At 40.2% G+C, this 22,083-nt stretch overlaps 1 protein-coding gene across 7 annotated transcripts in view; it reads left to right on the plus strand.

The window, feature by feature from the left end:
* The window catches only part of NALCN (sodium leak channel, non-selective), a 229,627-nt gene extending 218,915 nt beyond the window's left edge, over positions 1 to 10,712 (plus strand). For all 7 annotated transcript variants that reach the window (XM_053935243.1, XM_053935244.1, XM_053935245.1 and 4 more), the window contains 7 exons: positions 568 to 700; positions 1,220 to 1,335; positions 3,626 to 3,783; positions 4,436 to 4,586; positions 6,246 to 6,395; positions 7,076 to 7,193; positions 8,512 to 10,712. In XM_053935243.1, the coding sequence (XP_053791218.1) occupies positions 568 to 700; positions 1,220 to 1,335; positions 3,626 to 3,783; positions 4,436 to 4,586; positions 6,246 to 6,395; positions 7,076 to 7,193; positions 8,512 to 8,705 (1,020 nt within the window). In that variant the 3' untranslated portion in view covers positions 8,706 to 10,712. The remainder of the gene's footprint in view (positions 1 to 567; positions 701 to 1,219; positions 1,336 to 3,625; positions 3,784 to 4,435; positions 4,587 to 6,245; positions 6,396 to 7,075; positions 7,194 to 8,511) is intronic.
* Positions 10,713 to 22,083: the final 11,371 nt, after the last annotated feature.

Consider the following 22,083-nt stretch of genomic DNA (forward strand, 5'->3'; position numbering starts at 1 on the left):
AAATAAAAAATGCAGTAACTCACTTTTTCACTATTATCTCTGCTTTGACTGGGGCAAGGTGTCTTTTCAGATTTACCTTGTCTTTGATTCCTGCACTTTGGCTTATTCCATGTGAATGATAGCCTTGATGACCTCAAAATTCCTCCTTGAATCATTATATTTTGCCCAAGTAAATGTTTGTCTGTGCTTTCCATTGCAAGGAAGATCATATGCCTCTCCTTTTTAAAATTAATGATCAGGGAATAAATGTTTTGAAAATCACTGTCCTTCAAAGCACTGGCTTGTTCCTGTACAGTGGCATAATGCACAATGTGCCCTCTGTATGGTAGTAAGATCTATGCCTCAGCCTTTTTTTGTCATACCTCTCTCTTTCCTGGTTTCTGTCTACTAAAGGAAAAAAACCAACCTGCCCACAATAATAGCCACAGTATCATTTCCTAATTGGGAAGCCTTCAAGAAGTAATAGTCTTTATTATTATTATTATTATTATTATTATTATTATTATTATTATTATTATTATTTTATTTTATTATTATTATTTTATTTTATTTTATTTTGTTTTGAAGGTTCAGCCTCCATTTTGTACACCAGATAACAGCACCTACTGGAAAACAGACTGTGGAAATTATGCCGGTGCTCTTATGTATTTCTGTTCTTTCTATGTCATCATTGCATACATCATGCTAAATTTGCTTGTTGGTAAGTGAAAATAGACAATAATAACAACAAGGTACATCTTGGCATGTAGTATGTTAGGTGTGAGTCTGTTGTGTTGTTCAGGTATGAGGCTACCTTGTACCTTCAATGTTGCCTTGCATGCATATAATGATTTTGATACTTTGGCATGGGAATGCTAAATCTCAGGAAGTTTGGGAATGAAAGCTGTTGGAACAAAGAGATATTTTCTATTTGTAGAGTAGAGTTGCCCTACAGAATACTGTTTTCTAAGCTTTTATTTCTTCAGTTAACCTTTGTTCAAACATCATTGGAATTCACTTAATAGATTTTAGATGTTAGATTAGGCATCTCACCAGCGTTTAAGATACAGTTTTTAAAAAGCATGGTGAATATTGGTGTGGCAAAACAGTATATTATGCATTCAAAATCCTTGTCTTGGCATACAGGCATTTGTTAATGTGGAGTTTGCACAACAGGATTAGATGCTACAATGTAACTACGGGCTTTCTTTAGGGTGTATTTTCTTCTTGTGGTTTTCAGCTATCATTGTGGAGAATTTCTCATTGTTTTACTCAACTGAAGAAGATCAGCTTTTAAGTTATAATGACCTAAGGCATTTTCAAATTATATGGAACATGGTTGATGACAAAAGAGAGGTAAGAAATAATAATTTCTTGGTAATAAGAAGAGATACAGTAAACTTCCAGTTTTTCTTGAAAAGGAATATGAGGGGGGTAAAGTGTGACAAAATTCTCTGAGCAGTTACTGTTCAAATTTGAGATGTGAGCATGATCTAATGTTGCTTGGGGCCCTTCAGATATTAACCTGTATTCTGTGAAGTACTTATAATCGCAGTTTTACAAACAAACATACCTATCTATAGGATCAATATAATAGCATCTTTCCTCCCAGCTCCCTGAGAGTTGCTCCCTTGGAAGTCTACAGATTCATATCCATTTTTTGTGTCTGATCTTCAGAAGATCTTTGCTGAGATTTCAGCACTGCAAAATTCTTAGAGGCAGGCTAATCAAATATGGGCTGGGTGAGATGAAGTGGACTGAAAACTGTCTGCATAGGCAGGTCCAGAGGGTGAGGGTTGGCAGGACAGGTTCTAGTTGAAGGCCAGGAGCTCATTGTGTGCCCCAGGAGTGAATACTGGCTCCAGTCCTGTTCAATAACCTCATTAATGATACGGACAGAGTGGCAGAGGGCACCCTCAGCACATTTTCTGGTGACACCAAGCTGGGCAGAGTGGCTGATATGCCACAGAGTCGAGCTGTCATCCAGAGGGACCTTCACAGGCTGGAGAAATGGGCTCACAGAAACCTCATGAAGTTCAGCAAGGAGAACTACAAAGTCTTGTACCTGGAGAAAAATAAACCAAGGCACAGTATGTGCTGAGGCCACACAGCTGGAAAGTAACTTGGCAGTAAAAGACCTGGGGGCCCCAGTGGATGCCAAGTTGAACATGAGCCACCATTGCCCTTTTAGAAAAGAGGGCTAATGGTATCCTGGGCAGCATTAGACAAGGTATTGCCAGCAGGCCAAGGCAGAGAGGATCATTTTGCTCTGCTCAGCACTGGTATGGCCACAGCTGGAATTCTGGTTTGGTTCTGGGCTCTTCTGTACACAGAGACATGGACATACTGGAGAGAGTCCAGCAAAGGGACACAAAGATGATGAAGAGACTGGACCAGTCTCCTGAGAGGAAAGGCTGAGAAAACTGGCACTGTTCAGCCTGGAGAAGGCTCAGGGGAATCCCATCCATGTATATGAATAGCTGCAGGGAGGGTGCAAAGAGGACAGAGCCAGGCTCTGCTCAGTGCTGCCCAGTGACAGGGCTGGAGGCAACGGGCACAACCTAAACCACAAGAGTTACCTCTCAACATCAGAGAACTGTTTGTCACTGTGATGATGACTGAGCACAGGCACAGGTTTTCCCAGGGAGTTTGTGGAGTCCCCATCCTTGGAGAGATTCAAAAGCCGTCTGGACCTGATCCTGGGAAACTGGCTTTAGGAGACCCTGATTAAGCAGAGGGGTGAGACAAGGCGAGGTCCAGAGTTTCCTTCCAACCTCAGCCATTCTGTGATTCTGAAATGAGAATGACATCTGGGAGACTGAACTGCTCAGATGCCCACACAAATTAAATCATCATCTGAATGATTCATGACATCACTGAGATTTGAATGCAAACAACATTATGGTGAAAGTAGTTGGTTGTCTGTAGCTGGCACATGGCTGTTCTGGAGAGAGAAGCTGCAGTCTGTACTCATGACGTTAGAAAGTTCTGAATCCATGGTGCCCAGCACTGACAAAATCTCTCTGATGTGGAACACCTTACAGCAAAAATAGTTCTGATGAGGCTCGTTTAGCAGAACAAAAGATATTTGAAGATTGTGAATACCACAGTTTCAGAGAAAGGTACACTCAGTCTTAATTTTGTAAAAACAGATAGAAGTTGTTGTCACCAAAACTGCAGGATGTGCTGCCTCTTAGAGCAGATAACCTTTAAAAAGCCAGTAAACTCTCAACATTCTCCTGCTCATTCAGAGATGCACAGAGAAGGGCACAGGTTTACAACAAATTATAGACATGGCTATAAGTGCTTAAGCTATAGTTTAATTTCCATTATACAAAGGCAGCTCTTTGGGAGTATGATTCTAATTACAGATGAATGCAAAAGGGGAAACTAAATCCCCAAGCAATTTTGAAAAATTCTGGCAAAATTAACGGCATAGATTCTCATTGTATATGAGTCAAATAACCACAAAGGCTTCTGTGAATTTGCTGAAGAACTGGCTGAATGTGCACATTCTTCAGCAATGTGTTTCCAGTGACTTAAATATGCTAGGCGAAATAGTTTTCCTCTCAGTGATCAAGTTGAATGTCTGAGTTGGTTGTTAGATCACAGTAATAATTTACATCAATTATGCAATTTAACACAGGGTGTAATCCCTACCTTCCGAGTGAAATTCCTGCTGAGGCTTCTGCGAGGCAGGCTGGAGGTGGATCTTGACAAGGACAAGCTGCTGTTCAAGCACATGTGCTATGAAATGGAGCGGCTCCACAATGGTGGCGATGTCACTTTTCATGACGTGCTCAGGTACACTGAGATTTTCTCCACATTTTTAGAACAAATGTAACAGCCAGTGTTTCTTTCCAGGCTACGAGGTAGCCATTAGGCTCAGGAGAAGGCAAGACTGGTAGCCACAGAGGCACTGTAATATTAAATGTTTTACAAAAATTAGATTTCCCTTTTTTTCCCTACAAAAATACTAGTGATGGCAAATGCGGGTCCTAGGGAATCAGCTCTAAGTAGTTTTGACATTTTCATTGAAGGAGGTTTATCACAAACTACAGTTGCATGTTCCTTTTTTATCCCAACTAATGAAATGTACATTCACGTGTAGCAACATGACAGTGAGCCTGACTAGGAATAAAATAGAAATGGGAACATTATCCAAGTGTTAACACTTAGTGGGGGAAAAAACCCAAACCACCACAAATGCCCTAATTGCTTACAGTTCAGCAGTTCACCTGTATTAGATAACTGGATGTAGGTGATGAGGTCTTTGTTTTGAGCACAGTAAGTCTTTTCTAGAATCATCTTAGCAATTTTTTTAGCTTCAAATGTGAATTTACTGTGCACACCTGAATTATGTATTTTTGCACTAAGGTCTTAAGTTTGAGCTTTGATTCTCTAAAAAATGCAAAGACACCAGAATTTAAAAATAAATAAATTGTGTTTCTTCCAGCATGCTTTCATACAGGTCTGTTGATATCAGAAAAAGTCTTCAACTGGAAGAGCTGCTTGCCAGGGAGCAACTGGAATATACCATAGAAGAGGAGGTGGCCAAACAGACCATACGAATGTGGCTGAAAAAATGCTTAAAGCGAATCAGAGCAGTAAGTCAAGCTAAAGCAGTATCTAAATGGTTGCATAAATTGAACTGCTCAACAGTCCTGGAATCTGTGTCCCTATGCTTCATTTACTTTGGAGTAATGATAATACTTATTTGAAGTATGTAGCAGTTGCTAACTGAGCAAAAAAATGTTTGTTACAGCTCTACAAAAATAGATCTGTTTATTACAGCTCTACAGCGCTACAAAATTAAGCATCTTTTGAAGGCAAAAACTGCCTTCCTGCGCAAACTTTATCTGTCTTTTCAATACAACAGGAAGGTGCATATGCAGAGACCAAAGTCAAAGGAATAAAGAAAAAAAATAATTTAATTAGATGGAACTTCATAGGCCTAATCCTTCCTCACATAATGTAATTGTATAATTTCCTTGCCTCTGCTGGCAGATGAGAAACCTGTAGATGACTCTCCAGATGGAGCCTGTATTAAATCATTTGAGTGAACCATTACAGTTACTGTGTGTGCAGATGAGCAGAGTGTCTACATGGAAAGCAGGCTTATGGACCAAGTCACAACCTGGTTGCATTCATGATCAATTTTTCAGTTACTATGACTCTGACTCCAGGTTTTGACACATATATTTTTTGTTTTTATAAAAAATTACTCCTTGTAATAGGAGATGTTCCATAGTGATCTGTCATTATGGCATCTGTCTTCTGTTTGTAAATTTATACAAATACTTAGCTGGACATTTTGAATATGATGTACGTTCCAGCTGAAACATCAGTGTTCAATGATACATAGTTTCATTTTGATTTCATCTCTGTGATAATAATGGCAGTAAATTTAATCTCAGCTCTCAGTTCTGGGTTTGTTCAACTCTGTTGTTCATTTCATTATGATATTGAACTACACTATGTTAAAGTAAATATGCTATTCATTTCACTCTAATAATATGGATCAGATCATTTCACATTCTATGAACATTTTATAAACTGAATGTAATTATGGAAGTTAAGATATATTTTGAAATTCTCTTGTTATTCTCTAAGTCTCCCTAGAGGGATCATGTGAAAACTACCCAGGAAAGTGAAATCCTTCCTAAGTGCTGTTTATTTTAATTTAAAAGCAAATTAGATTGTAAAATCATAATGGTAGTATGTTTGTTTTTCTATTTGTACTGTAAATCTATACTTAGTCCCAAGGTTTTCACTACTATTTTATTCAGTTTTATTAACAATCTGCTCCAAAGTCCATGAAAAAGATCCTAATTTTTTCATTGCTTTCATGTAATTCCCTATGAATCTGTATAATTCCCTGTGAATCTCTACCTGGTTTCTTTTTCTTTGCAAGAACTTTTAACTGATAAATTCAAAACTTCGTATGTGTTTAAACTCTAGGTTTAAACCAACAATTAAGCAACATACCTTCCACTTAATGTAGTTCATAAATTTCATCCTCTATTCCCTAAAGGTTAGAAATATGCTGGAATTCACTTTATTTAAATAAAGTGAATCAAAATATTTAAATTTTAAAAATTAAAATATTTATTTTATCTAATACATGGATCTTTATCGATGCACCTGGAATCCACAGCTGGTGATCACTGTTCAGTTAAATATTTGGAATGCTTTAAAAAAAATCAAACATGTTGGTGTGACAGAGCAATGAGAACATTTTTTCATCATATACTGTACCTTGATAGAAACAGCAGCAGTCGTGCAGCATTATCCACAGCCTACGAGAGAGCCAACAGCAGGAGTTGAGCCGATTTCTGAATCCTCCCAGCATTGAGACAACACAGCCAAGTGAAGATATGAATGCTCTTAATCAAGATAACAGTGCACAGCCAGAGGTATGTTACCCAGAAAACTATCAGCTATTCATAGCAAATTTAGAAAACTTCCATGTTTCTTATTTGTTCTTTTTTAAACATCATTCTAACTGGGAAAAAAAATTTAAAATAATACCTTGTTTTACTTCAGTCTTTGCCATCAGATATAAAGACAAGATGCTCTAAGGCAGAAGTTCCCCAACATTAGCTGTCTTGCTATCACCATAAAGGGCAAACTCAGCTGTGCAACTATGGCAGCCCCAGCTTTCATCTCTTGCATGAGCTATGTGCAGGCTTGGGGATGTGAAGCTTTCCAGTTCAGGCATTCTGAAGTGGTGCTTACACTGAGAGAGAGAACACTGGGCATGCTGGGACCTCTGAGCAGCAGTCCTGGACTCTTCCAGGACAGGAAATATAGAAGGCACAACCTAAGGGGTGCTTTCCAAAATGGTCGTAGTAGGCTGAGAATAATTTCATACCCGTCAATAGGACGAATGGCATTGAGAGCCCACAGGACCTTTTTCCTTTTGTCTGTTAGTAGTAGTTTTCTGGGGTATTAAAGCGCAGAAAGCATGCTGCCCTAACCAATGGCAATATGTTTTGTTGGTATTCATTGATAAAGCTTGAAAAATAATAGAAAGTTATCCCTTCCTAGGGTTACCTAGGGGAGCTATGACTGAGATTCTTTTTTTCCTGTTCAGACAAGTAGCCAGCAGCAGCTCCTTAGCCCAACACTTTCTGACAGAGGTGGCTATAGACAAGACACTGGAGATGCTGGGAAACCTCAGCGGAAATTTGGACAATGGCGCTTGCCATCAGGTAAGTGAAAAAGGTTTATCAGTAAAGTCCCCACATGCATACTTGCTGTTGTGCAATAACAAGGCCAAGAAAGGATTCATGATTCACAATTCTCCCTCCTGTCTGCTGCTTGCACCCATGTCAGGGCTTTCCTGTCCTCATGCCTGTTGGAATAAAGCAGTTTCATCCTTTCTTCACAATTCAGAAAGTTTGAAAGATGGGCTCAAGCATTGCTCTGTTACCACCATTGCAAGTGGTTACATTTTTTACTTTTTCATACATTTGCTCAGGGCCTTTTGCATCAGTCAGTCCTATTCTGAACCAGAGTGCTGCCCTCAAAGGCTGCCACTGTTCAGACCTTAATCATATCTAAGTGGAAGCAGGAGAGACAGTAATACTGTTCTGTTGACTACCACTGACCCTATTTTTTGTTGCCAGTGTACTTGTCCAAGAAACAGGATAGTTTAATAGAAAGCTTTCAATACATGATTTCCATTTAAATATCACTGAGCAACAAATATCAACATTTTGTTGGAAAAGAGAGAAAAAGTGAGAGGAAGCCTGTTAAGGAGGAGTCATACTACTGTAGTCAACTGCATAGGTTTTTCAAGTGAGAAATCTTGAAAGAATTAATAGCCCAGGGTTTCCTTTCTTAGCACTGATCTGTGTCAGTTTTGAACATTCCTCACTGGATGGTCCCAAAAAAGAGGGTCATTTCATGTACAATACAGCTGAGAGATAAGTAGTCTGCCTCCAGTCCAGCAAAGACTGGTATTTAAGATCATGAATAGCATAATTAAGATCAGTTGTGGGGTTATATATATTTATCAGTTGGGGGGTTTATATATTTAGACATGTGGTTTAGTGCCATACCAGCAACTTGTACTGGTTTCAACCCCTAGGTCATTGTAAAGTATCACTTTCTAGATATAGCTGCCAATCCTAAAAGCACCTCCCCACCCCCACCCCCTTCCTCACATTTACTTACTTTCACTGTTTTGCCAGCAGGTTAGCTCATGTAAGTACTGCCTAAATCATTTAGGTTGCAATTAGCTGGATAAGAAGAGATCTTTTGCATCAGGTATCCCAACAGAAGGAAATGAGGCACTGCTTAGTTAAACTGTTCTGCCAGCAGATTAGTGGAAGCAGTGTGAACATCTGGAGCTGGGAAAACAAACGGACAAACAAATTAGAACAAAGCTCTACCCTTTCTGCACTAAGTCAGTTTAAAGGTGCCCTAGTCTAGCTAGTTTTCTATACCTGAATTCTAAGCAAAAATGCTCAAGAAGCAGATCTACTCTAATACATAACTTTCTGAACTTTCTGTTTAATTTCCTAGCCCCCAAACCAATAAGCCATTCAGTGTCTTCAGTCAACCTCCGTTTTGGTGGACGTTCAACTATGAAATCTGTTGCATGCAAAATGAATCCCATGTCCGATGCTGCTTCCTGTGGATCAGAAGTTAAGAAATGGTGGACAAGACAATTAACTGTGGAGAGTGATGAGAGTGGAGAGGACCTTCTTGATATCTGAGAAGCATTTAAGTCATACCACAATCTAATTTTTTATGTTTAGAATTAAAGATACTGTGATGTATGATTTCTTTAAAATGTAATAAATTTTCTCTTATGCTTATCCTCCTGCCATATGAAGTGTAGCCCACACTTCTGTGTTAGAATTGACTTCTGTAGGTACTAACTGTACTCTAAGAAACTTGCATACTATAGCAGTACTAACAAAGCCAGAAAGACTATAATGCCTTTAGCAGACAGATCATTGAAAGGTTTCATGTGTTCTGCAAAACTATAGTGAAAATTTAATATACACACCCCTGTGTTTTCCTTCAACCTTTACCATACTTTAAAGTGGCAACACTTTACAATACAGGGGTAATGTATTTCTTGTCGTTGTGTTTTCCTTACTTAGTAATATTTCTTTAGAAAAATTTTATTATTCACAAATGACCTGAAGAGGTCAGCACTGACTTCATGTTCAAGGGAAGTATTTTTACTAAGTACAGATACTGAATTACAATTCTAAGCTTTCACTGGACCTTTTTTTTTAATTATGCAAGATACAGGATTACTCATTTTAAAATTAGAAGGTGAAGGATTGGCTTTTAAAATGTAAATATCTCTGAGGTTTGGTTGATTACATAAAGAGCTTGATTTTCATAGAGAAAATGGGGGGTGGGGAGGAAAAAATACATTAAAAACTGTGCATTTAAGCATCCAGCAGAAGACTTTCACATGAAAAACATGGTTTCATGCTTCATTTTCAGCATATACTGGTTACATATATGTGTGGTGTCATTATTCTTCTTTTAATTGGGTCCCATTTTTCTTGTGTACTCCTAAGGTTTTCTTGTCTGTGATAAAAATTAGCATGTTGGGGATTCTAATTATGAAATAGTATTGTATGTATTTAAAAATACTTTCAGTTTTGCTTGCATAGGTAGAATTTTACTTACCCATGTTACTGCTCATGCTGCAGGCCTGTAAAGGTAAGTCATGGCACTGTGCTGTGACTAAGTACCTTTGTCCCTTTTATCCCAGCACATCGTATTTGACATGTTAGCCTTCACTTGTTTTACGAGCCACCAATAACACTACATTATTGCCAGTGAAAAAGCAGCTATCGCTTTCATAAAAGCTTTTCCAGTGAAAGGCCAATGCTATACGGATATGGAGGTAGAGAAGGAGAGCCACAAAACACAATTGTGTTTGCTAGTTTCAGAATCTAAGGCTGTCAAAAAATGTGGGGTAAAATTGTGCCCTTCCCTCAGGGAAGAACTAAGAGGCTGCAGATTTTGTTGCTTGGCCCCTGACTAGGTTTTATAGCATAGCTGGGACCTTTCTGTTACCATTGTTTCCTATGGAAATGATAGTTTGCTCTAACATGGCCTGATGTGAGATCTTGTAAGAGGCTCACGATTTATTTACATCACCACTTCAAAAATATATCCTTTCAAAAGCAGACAAAAGCCAGTGTTTTGCATTTTTTTTCTGGCCAAGTTATTAATCTAAAGTGGCCAGAATACAAGAGTGAAAACACAAAGATGCCTTCACCAAAAATGAAAAATTAGTTTTGACTCTGAAATACAGCTTTCTTGGCATCTGTTAATGTTTTTTCCCAGTGTATGGTTGAACATTGTTTAGATTTTTTTTTCCTAAAATAATTATATTGAACTCATCTGTATTTTGTGGGGGGTTTATGTGTTTTGGGGTATATTTAAGTTTAAATCTAGTCAACTGTAACTCTATAGTAAAAGAATATGTGCATTCTCTTGTTTACTAGATCATGAACCATCATATGCAAATCCATTACTTTGTTCTGTTTTGTGCTTGTTTAAGTTGAGCTTTTGTATATATAACAAAAATATAAATATTGGATTTATAAAAGAGAGTATCTTTGACAGCTCAATAATACATTGAACTGCAGATCACTCTTGCTGCAAGCCTTCTTTTTAAAAAATCTGGCAAACATTTTTTCCTTGCCTTACAGTACACTGTCAATAAAAGTGAGTTGCTTTAAGCAGTATTCCTCCCTCTGGTTTTCATTGTAACTGCATTGGCTGTATGTGGCTTATCCATGATAATGCTGCATTGTAACAATCTCTGTGGTTTGTACAGGATTATGTAGAGGTGCTTTCAACCTCTTGCAATTGAGGGTCTTTGGTTTTTTCACTCCAGCAACTGACCTCATCAGTACTGCCACAAGGGGTCACAGTCAAAAGATGGCACTAAATAGGACTGTTCATTATTTATTTTTATTTAACCCATTATTTCTTTGCTTCAGAGCCTGGATGTGAGTGTGTGGGTGTATGTGTGTGTGTGTGTGTGCACACCATTTTACTTCTGCAGACACAGGAAGTGGAATGAAGTTACAAAGATATGAAAATAATATATACACAGGCACACCTGGCACAGCACTGCCAACATAACTAAAGAGGGTCCTACTCTGTAGCAGAGAAACCAATGCATATTTGCACATGAAGGTGAAAAGCAGAGAAGAGAATTGAAGAATGACTGGATTTCAAAGAGATTGCACCAACAATGGAGAGACACAAAGAGGAAACAGTGGTCAGGAAGTCAGAGAGTCCAGACAGCCTTAGAGAAAAGCCTTAGGAATAGATCCTAAGCAAAGGTAAACAAAAAATTGCTCGGGGAATATTACTACCTGCAGAGTCACCCTATACAAATGAAAAAAGGAAGTTGTTTTGGCTTCTTTTCATCCACTAAGAAATATCTGTTTCATAGGAAGCAAGTTATAAAAATGTTGGACAAAACGTATAGTGCATATTGTCACTGCTGAAATAAAAACCTGCTTGTGGGAAGTCTGAGAACACACAGCAAAGATGTATGTCAATATCATTCCAAAGTCAGGTCAGATTTCAGACAAACACTTTTTTAATGAAGAAACTAATAACCTGAAACCATCTCCTTTTGGAAGACATCCAACTGAATTAAGAACTGAAAACATAAAGTATGCGTTTACAACCTGAAAATACCATCTTTGTTTTTAACTAATGTGGAGAAATCAGGCTTAAACATCTTCAAAATATCATTCAGTATTGTCTGTATTCAAAGACCAGTATCAGCTTCTGAGAAGACAAAGAAGATTAAATGCCAAGAGCAAGTGAATAACTTTGTGAGAATAATCTATTTTGTTCTCTTCTGTTATTCACAACATGCCCATGCAGATTACAGTGTCCATGAATAACTGAAGTTTGCACTGTTGTAAGAGTAAATTTGGAGGACCAGCAAGCAACCTCCCATCCAAAATGCCCATTCCTTCTGCAATACTTCCACAACCGAAAACAAACACTGGCCTGAGTTGTCAATCAGAATTTCCAATAGGATTATCTCAGTCTCCCTGAATCTGGCTCTGAGAGGCTGAATTCATTCCTGCTATTGAAGGCAATTTAGTCACACCACAGATGAACTTGCCACAATGCATAGGCTGATGCTGGGAAGTTGGCTGCCCTGGTTTGTTCAATTGCTCTGAAACACAAAGGGAACCTCACTAGAATTCAATTAACCTTCCTCTTCATCCCAAGGGCGCTGGTGTCAGACCCCATTAGCAGCTGTTGCCCATTGTTCTCAACGAAGAACCTCTAAGTATGAAGTTATTAACCCATTAATGAGCTAAGTGTATGGGCAGTGGCACTTTATCCCCCTTCCACAGGTTCCTGTCTCAGATGCTTATTCCAGTACCCTTACTGGTTTCATACTTTTACCTGACTTGCATATCTGCCCAGAGGAATTTGGGTGAATTACCTGAGCACCTACAAAAGTGTGCTTCATACAAGGGTGTCTTACTGGAAACACAAGAAATGTCTTTAGTACATCTACAAAAGGAAAAAGAAAACCCCAAACACTATCCATCAACCTGAAGAGCTGCTGACATTAGCCTTTTCTTCTTTCTGAATTCGGGCATCAACCAAAAGTGGCACAAGCCTCCAGTGTCTCAGTGGGAGTTACTTTCTTTCAGGAAAACTTTTGCTGAGGTTGGAAGCAAACTGATTTATACCAGCAGATATCAGTGAGTCCTAGAGACTTGGGCAGTCAGGTTCTGATTGGGTCTTCCACATGTTGGAAGTCACTCTGGTGGAAATGCTGTTGGTAAGTACATCTTCCCCCAAAGGTAAAGGAAGAGAGTTGGCCGTTGAGTTCATTGGCAGAGAAGCTGGATGTTACATCCTCTCTCATACCCTGTTTTCTGGTTTCCTTTTATGTTTTGCTGTCCAATTTCATGTAGAGTGGACAATGTCTAAGCGTATTCTCCATTTTCAGCATGTCCTCCCAAGAAATGAGGGATTCAACAGTTAGGATTTCACTATAATGTATATGATGCCAGTTTATAAAGGTAGTAAGTATTACTTTTTTGTCTCAGCACTTATTCTATAGAACTACGTGTTCTACAGATGAAATCATATCTCCTCTCAGATTGTCTAAATTCACACTACCTGGGGAATCTGTTCACTGCACATTTAAAAACAGAGAGAAATAAAAGTGAAAAATAAAAAAGAAAAAAGAGAAAAAGAGAAAAAGAAAAAAAAAAAAACAAACAAAGTCATTACCTGGGCATTGGGTTTTAGTTTTGGGGGGGATTTCCCTTTTTTATTTTAGAGGCTATTTAAAAATAAATAAATCTCTGTTTCTGTGAAAAGTCAAGTTTCTAGGTTGTTCTGACCAATCTAAGAAAACAAAGAAAGTTTTACTTTTTTCTTAATGTCTCTGTTTTTCAAATGCACTTGTGTTGAAATTAAGGACTTTCACATTTTGTCTCTACTTTTAATTTTTAAATCTCATCAAAACCTATTTCCTGTATTTGACTAAAAATTACTAGTATTTTTGTTATGAAAAACTGATTTTCCTCATCATTTTTTATCATGCATAAAAATCCACTCAATTTTTCTTTAAGTCCCCCAGGAAAAGGTTCATCTGGCTGAAAACTGGTCATGACCCAGGAATATGAGCTTCCATCCCAGAAGGCAAACGGTATCCTGGGCTGCACTAAATGCCGTGTGACCAGCAGGTAGAAGGAGGGGATTCTGCCCCTCCACTCTGCTCTGGTGAGATCCCACCTGGAGTGCTGTGTCCAGCACTGGGGTCCCTGACATAAACAAGACATGGATCTGTTGAAGCAAATCCAGGCGAGGGCCATGAAGATGATCAGAGGGCTGGAGAACCTCTCCTATGAAGACAGCTGGGGCTGTTCAGCCTGAAGAAGAGAAGACTCAGGGGAGACTTTATAGCACCTTCCAGTACCTAAAGGAGGATGATAAGTAAGGCAGAGAGAGATATTTTATCAAGGCCTGTAGTGACAAGACAAGGGTTAATGGTCTTAAACTGAAAGTGGGTAGATTTAAATTAGGTATTAGCAAGAAATTATTCATTTTGAGGTGGTAAGGAATTGGAAAACATTAGCCCAAGAAGTTGTGGATTCCCCATCCCTGAGTGCTCAAGGCCAGGTTGGATCAGGCTTTCAGCAACTTGGTCTAGTGGAAGGTGTCTGCCTATAACAGGAGGCTTGAACTAGATCATCTTTTAAGACCCTTCCAAGTCAAATCACTTCTCAGTTCCTTCTCAGCTGCCTGCCAAGTCCTCCAGTGCGACCAGACACTTGGTGGTGAGTTTTAAAGTGCTTATAAGCACTACTGGCCCTGGTCACCCAGCTGTTGGAGAAAACCACTTCCTTCTCAAAGCTGGTAGATGCAGCTGTGCCTCTGTCCTCCATGACAGAACTCTGCTTTTTCACTGTACCCACAGTGGAGAGGAGTTAAAACTCTAAAAATCTCATCAGTGGCTGAGAAGGTGCAGGTCCCCTCAGACTGCTGTACGAAGGGAGGGTGACCTCTGTCCCCATGGTGCTTGGGCAGCCAAGAGCAGTCAACAGACACTGAAAGGCTTGCCTAAGCTTTCTTGCCAACACTTTCAGATCAGTGGTACTAGGTCTATCATTTATCCACTCCTATACTGCAGACAATCCTGAGGGTGTGATCCAGTAACAGGTTTGGCTGCTGTGATTAAGAAGGTGTCAAATGCAGTTGTTCACAACTGGCTCCAGCTCTTCCACCAGAAAGTACAATGCTTGGAACTTGACCAGTCTACTCTTCGCCCACTTTCCTCTTCTGACCTGTGTAAAATGCCCCAGACTGAAAAATCTAGGCATTAAAACCTTCTTGCGCTGGCCTACAGATGCATTTCAACTTCATATGCATTCATCAATTCAGTGTGTATCTGTAAGGGATTATCTACGTGAGGAAGTTGCACCAGCTTAAATTTAACCTGCTATTGCAAATTGATTTCTCTAAATCACTTTGAATACCTGTGGAAATGCTTATTTCAGTTTAAAGATTTTTTATATTGATCTATGTTTAAACCCAAATAACCTCGCTTTTATTCTAATGGCAAGAGTGCTCCCACAGGTCTACACGTCAGCCCTCTTAATACCCACACCTTTAATTATGTGGTGCTAAGTCTTTTGCGTAGAGGAGGCCCTTCTTATGGTCTCTGGCAGCAGCTGAGATGATAACTAGAAGCTGTCTTAGGAGCAGCTGTCTCCCTGCTGCCTGAGCATCCATGAAACCCAGTGCCAGGGCAGCCCTGGCTCTGCCACGTAACACTCCAACTGATTTGCCACAAGATTGATTTGCTGGGCATTTTGGGGCAATTTACACCAAGAACCACCCATGAGGAGTCGTTTCAAATGAGTCTGTATTGGGTATGACTCCCTCCACTTCGTGCAGTCCTTGGAAGGGGGTGTGAGCAGCTCTTTAACCCCCAATATTTCTACAAGCCTTCCGGCCATGGCACAGTGCATGCAGGACATCCTCACTTGCACGCTGTGGCTGCTGAGATACATTCCTTACCTTATCCCAGGTGACTGAGCTGAACAAAGCACATATCTGTACACTAGCAGTCGACTTGGGCTCAGATTGCTTTCACCAAACCCTTTCTTTTTTCAAGTAAATCAGTGCTTTTCATCAGGAGAAGGTTTTTTGTACAATCTCTAAGACCTATTTTCTGAGCTAATCTAACTACAGCATTTTAATCTAATATCATCCCCCATCTAACATTATATTCCCCTGGAGATGGACAGTCAGAGTTGCAAAAAACAGACCATCTCAACAATTTCTGATAGCTGAGCCTTCTACCAAGGTATCACAGAACTATAACAAATGTAAACTTTTTTAACACTAGAGGGCTGGCGTTACTTTACACTGGTCTCTGCACACATTCAAACAAGATAAAGTAGCTCGATCCCCATTGTGGTAGTGGTTTAATATTGGTTTCATTATTTTGGTTTGTAGAGTGTTTAGACACTGCAGTGACAAGATATTTCCACCATCATTATACAACAAGGGACCTTTCATTGACCTTATAGGACTTCTAGAAAAGCTGCTTGATTTTGTTTGTGGAAGCATGACTTTTTCAGAAACTAATGACATTTGAATTCCCACTTGTATATGATTTGCACAGAAGTTGTAATAGATTGAGTTAGCAACAGCATTCCATTTTCTGTATCTCCAGTGACTATGATATTTGCATGTCAAATGGAATGCAGTTGAAATTTGCATATCAATTATCAGGAAAATTCAGGAGTGAGACCATTTTCAAAATCCAGATACTAAAGCCGAAGAAACAAATAGCTAAGGATGCCAAAAGCCTTATGTCACAAAATAAACATGTTTCACTTCTTGGACACAGAAATTCTGCTCAATAATTTGAACAGTGATGCCTGTTTGTCATGATGCCTGCTTTTTGTTTCTGGATTTTCTCTGCCAGGCTGCAAGTATTCACATATGTTCATTTACAAGCTGTGGTTAGATGAGAAATACCATAACAGATTATATTTGTTGATGGATAGTTAATCATTTTGAGAAATATTTGAAAGTACAGCTTGCTTTCTGTGCTTTGTCAATAAAACAGGGAGTACTTGGGGTAATTTTTTCATAACAATTTTTACAGTAAGAGGAAAAGAGGGGAAGAAAAGCACAGAATGGTGCACAATATCCACTAAAAGCAGCAGGAAGTTTCCCTGCACCTGCAGTCAGCCCGTGGTGTCCCTCCTAATGGACAGATGCAATGGACTTTGAACTAATGTGGTTCATTTCCACTTCAGATGCCCACATGTATGCAGCTCTCAGCTGTGTGCAGTGACTTGTCCAGTTGTGGTTCACCCACATTCAGTTACATGCCCACATCTTCACTTCAAATTACATTCTGAGCTTCCTCCTCAAGGGTTCATCTAACATGAACTACAACACTTTCTGCTATATCAAAACATTTCCCGGGTAAACTCTCAACAAGAGATTAGTCAGCTTGAACTGTGCATGAATTTAATTTGAAAACTCCACTGCAGATCTGCATCTGGAAATTGCTGCCAGTGCACTGCAAAGTGGTGCCCAGGAAGCAGCCCATAACCTGTGAGCACACAAGGCACTGCTACCTTCCAGGAGGGCAGGTTTGTTCTTATGATTGTCTTTTGCATTTGGCATCACATTTAAACACTGCCTGCATTACTCAGGTTTTGTGTGCTGGGGAAGCAACGAGAGAGAGATTTTTCTTCCTTGTGTGTAGTGGGATACCTATCAATAGGAAATGTAATCTGGAGCCAAATCAGTGTAAAAAACTTCTATTGTTTCTTTCCATTTCCAACATTTAGTTGTGAAGGAGGAGCTGAGGGTCAACCCGTGTGGAGGAATTGCTGGAAATTTCCGTGATCATTCTGTTGATAAATGCATGCAGGCTGCAGCAAAGTTAGAGTTGTGCAGTGGTGAGAGGATTGAAGCAGCAAAGGCACAGAGGAAAGATGAAGGACGGAAAGGTCATAGAATCATAGAATGGTTTAGGTTGAAAGGAACCTTAAAAATCATCTAGTTCCAATGTCACCAGACATGGGCAGGGACACCTTCCACCAGATAAGGTTGCTCAAAGCCCCATCACACCTGGCCTTTAACACGTCCAGGGATGAGGCATCCACAGTGTGTCTGGGCAACCTGTTCCCATGCATCACTTTCCTCAGCCCACAAAGAAGAGGATGAGGAGGGTCTGGATGTTTTATTTCCTGAGTGTGTCTACTTGAGAAAGCACTGCAATGGCTGCAAGTCCTAAAGCTGTGCAATGGACAGAAGCAAAGGTAGAATGTAAGATGTGTAAAATAATTTTTCAGGAAATCTTTATAGAACTTTCCTGCAGATTTTCGTTTTCTTTCCATCTTTAGAAGTGAGTAGGCAGGGCCTTGCAGGAGCCTGCTGTTCCTTTGTCATTACTAACTGGTAGTTAGCTGGCATGGGGTTGGTCCTTAAGGTCCAGGGATGTCACAGTGGCGAGGGGTGCAGCTGTGACAGGGATACCCAGCTCAAGGGTCTCTGTGGTAGCCAGTGGGCTTTAGGGCTTATTTGCAAAGGACGTGGGACCATACTGGGACCAGAGTCACACATGGTAGTAAGGGTGAGTTCACACATCAGCAGTGCAAGGCTGGGTAATCAGGGACAACCATTGCCTCAGATGTGTCTCCAGTAACTTCTGTTTAAAATCATAGGGAATAGCTCAGGAAGACAGGGCATGCCACTGTTTATCACAGTGCTGTCCCCAAAGCTAAGGTGTGGAAATAAGAAGGAAACATATGTTCTCCAGACAGGAGAAAAGCAACCTGCAAAGCTGCATTGTCTCTGTGCCGAGTCAGAGCTTTAATTGGCACAAAAATTTTCTTCACTAACACCTGCAAGTGAGTGCATAATACACTGCAAAATTAATAGTCAGAGGGAGAATTAATTCCTTAGAGCACAAAGGGAAAACATTTTTGCTTGTAGATGATGGTGTATTAGGTATCTCATGCTGCTAGAAAGCCAAAAGCACTACTAGAACCAAGAACCAGAACTGTGACACCCTGCTTTATTTCAGATATGAGCCTCTTCAATAAAAGTGCTCTCCCTCAAACAAAGGAAGCTGGCTGAAGTTGCACAAGCTTGACAGCATAGAGATTAGTCAGGTGAGAAGGAGTGATATACAAGAACCACTGAAAATGAGTCTGGGATATGTTGAGATAGTGGAAAAGATGAGGTTGGTCTCTGCTGAAGCTTTTTTTCCTACAGAGCAATGGGTGAAAATTTTGAAAGCAAAAGCAGCAATTCTCCAATATGACAATCTTCTAATTGAAGGTGCTTTCTGCTGTCTCTTATATGCGTCATACATGTTTCCTCCCTTGTTTTCCACAGTGAGGTGAAACAAGAATCATAGACTTATAGAATCATAGAATGGTTTGGTTTGGAAGGAACACGGGCAGGAACATCTTTCATTAGGCCAGGTTGCTCAAAGTCCATCAAAGTACCCTTGAACACTTCCAGGGATGGGGCATCCACAACTGCTCTGGGTAACCTGTTCCAGTGTTACATCACTGAATTCCTTCCAGATTTCTAATCTAAACCTACTCTCTTTCAGTTTAAGGCCATCACCTTCAGTCAAGCCACGTGGCCTTCTCCTTAACGCCTTCACAAAGAAGGCTGTTCTGTTCCTGGAAAACTGTATCAGTAAACCATAGGGAAGTGTATACAAGTTTTACCTCTTTTTCCTGAAACTTGCACAGCTTACCAGTAGTAAAGGTTTCCAGGAAGGCCCTTGGAAAGGCTTGTGTTTCATATTTCTTCCTTTATTTCTTTTTTTCTTCAATTGTCATCTCACCCCAAGGAACAGCATTATGTAGCAGAGCACCTGTGCCCAGGGTGTGTTGGAGGCTGGCCTGGGTCTCGGCACACAGTCACCCACTGGCCCGGGAGTGGATGAGTGGCAGCTCCACCTTCTGCAGGAGGGTGCCACGCAGGAGGTCTGCCCCAGGGACTGCACCTTGGAGCCCTTTTCAGGAGGCATCTGGACTCTGCCCAGCTCCAGCTGGTGCAGAATTACTCAAGACCTAATTACAACAACCTGGTGACAGCCCAGTGAGAGGAGTTCCTCATTAAACTTGATGGTCTGGATGCCACGGCTGGCACAGCAAACTCTTAAATGGTTATTGCTGGGAACAGCGAGTGCATACCAGAGGAAAGATCACTCTATAAATGTGCTATTTCTTACATTCCTTCTCCAAGCATCTGTCATTGCTTTCTGCCAAAGACAGGATATTGGATCTTTAGATTGGCTCAGTGAAGCCAATCTTCTGGTTTTATGGTTAGGTCTGTAAGAGCAACTACAAGAAAAACTTTAAATACTTGAGTGGAAAAAAATCCTTCAATTATATTTGTGCCTTTTTTTGGTCTTCTGAAGTAGTAAGCAATACAGGGGAGATGCAAGAGTATTGATCAGAACCATCCTACTACCAGTATTTGCTTTCTATTTCCATGATATTATAGTAATATTTCATAAAACTGTAATTAATATATATTGAAATACCACATAAAGTAGAAGACAAGACTTTCCTGGTACAGTTTGTTGTACTACTATGGTGAACAATAGTTCTCGTGTTGTGTGGCACATTGTGGAAAAGCTTTTTCCCTTCTTACTGAGAGGAGACAGAAAAAAGACTAAGTCTAACCAGCAGAAATCTCTGATCTACAAGTAAAACAAAAGGCCTAAAATGACTGCACAGTTCCCAGGGACATTTGACAGGATCTACTCAGGGACTGGATGTATGGCCTCCTGATATCAGAAATGTGCTTTTTCGTCCCTTTCTTCACCTTGCTTTGTGAGTCTTGTAAGCCAGCTGCCATGAAGCTGGTTGGGTGATTTAGGATACCAATGGTTCATCATTTTCCAAACAGAGGGGCAGTAGTAACAAGTTTCTCCTTGCATTTGTTTGTGCTATGAAGGTCTCAAATGTTTCTGCAGAGAGACTTAGATCGGTTGGATGGATGGGCAGAGTCCAACAGCATGAAGTTTATTAAGTCTAAGTGCCGAGTTCTACATTTTGGCCACAAAAATCCCCTACAACATTACAAGCTGGGGACGGTGTGGCTGGACAGTGTTCAGGTGGAAAGGGACCTGAGGGAGCTGGTCAACAGCCGGTTGAATATGAGCCAACACTGTGCTTTGGTGGCCAAAAAAGCCAATGGCATCCTGGCCTGCATTAGGAATTGTGTGACCAGCAGGATCAGGGAGGTCATTCTTCCCCTGTACTCAGCGCTGTGAGACCGCATCTTGAGTGCTGTGTCCAGTTCTGGGGCCCCTCAGTTTAGGAAGGATGTTGAGATGCTTGAGTGCATCCAGAGGAGGGCAACAAGGTTGGTGAGAGGCTTGGAACACAAGCCCTATGAGGAATGTTTGAAGGAGCTGGGGTTGTTTAGCCTGGAGAAAAGGAGACTTAGAGGTGACCTTATTGCTCTCTACAACTTCCTGAAGACAGGTGGGGGGTTGGTCTCTTCCACCGGGCAGCAACTGACAGAACAAGAGGACACAGTCTCCGGCTACATCAGGGAAGGTACAGATTGGATATTAGGAAGAAATTTTTCACTGAAAGAATAATAAAGTACTGGAATTGTCTTCTCAGGGAGGTGTAGAATCATCATCTCTGGATGTGTTTAAAAAAAGACTGCACATGGCACTTGGTGCTATAGTCTAGTTGAGGTGATAGGGCATAGGTTGGACTTGATGATCTTAGAGGTCTCTTCCAACCTCATTATTCTGTGATTCTGTGATTCTTGTCCACTAGCTAAAACACCTCTGGCCAAGCTACCACCAACACAAATGGGTCCTTCCTTATCTTTTCCAAATACCTTCATACCTGATGTGTCCTGTGGCTTTAGTGCGCTCGCCTGAGGCAGCCTGTCATTGATTGCATCCTCTTGGGCATGATGCCTCCCTGAAGCAGCAAACTGTGTGATCTCAGTGAAAATATGGCTGTGGTTTCTCTGGCAGGAGTAGTAAACCTTTGCTACATTGACCTGTTATTAGCATTTCATTCCTAGTGTCACAAAAAATAAAAATTGACCCAAAATTACTCCAGCAGTTTTTAATTGCTACTCTTCTCCTATGAATCTCTTGTTAGTAACAACAGACGAAACAAGGCAGCATAGAAGCAGACTTTAGTTTCGTTTTTATTTTGCTGTTTCCTACTGATGAGGGGCACTGCAGGACATGTAAACATAAATGCAATATGAGCTACTAAACATGAAAGCCCTGGCCACTGTTCTTTTGCTGAGATAAGTGATGAAAGAACCCAGTTAAAACAAACCTTAGAATAGATTTGCTTTAAAATTACTCTGAGTTTGCAAAGTCAAGCTTTTCAGGCTCCAAATAATAATTATTTTAGCATCTACTTGTTTTCAGAGAAAGCTCTCTTTGCCAAGAATGGTACTTTCTTCTATATATATCTGGGAGACACACAAAAGCAATGCTTTTTATCTGACAGTTTCTGCTAAGCTTGGGTCTCCTTCATGCTCTAAAATGCATAGAAAGGGGAAATCTTTCCC

The sequence above is a fragment of the Vidua chalybeata genome, chromosome 2 (genome assembly GCF_026979565.1).
Source record: "Vidua chalybeata isolate OUT-0048 chromosome 2, bVidCha1 merged haplotype, whole genome shotgun sequence".
Taxonomy (NCBI): Eukaryota; Metazoa; Chordata; class Aves; order Passeriformes; family Viduidae; genus Vidua; species Vidua chalybeata.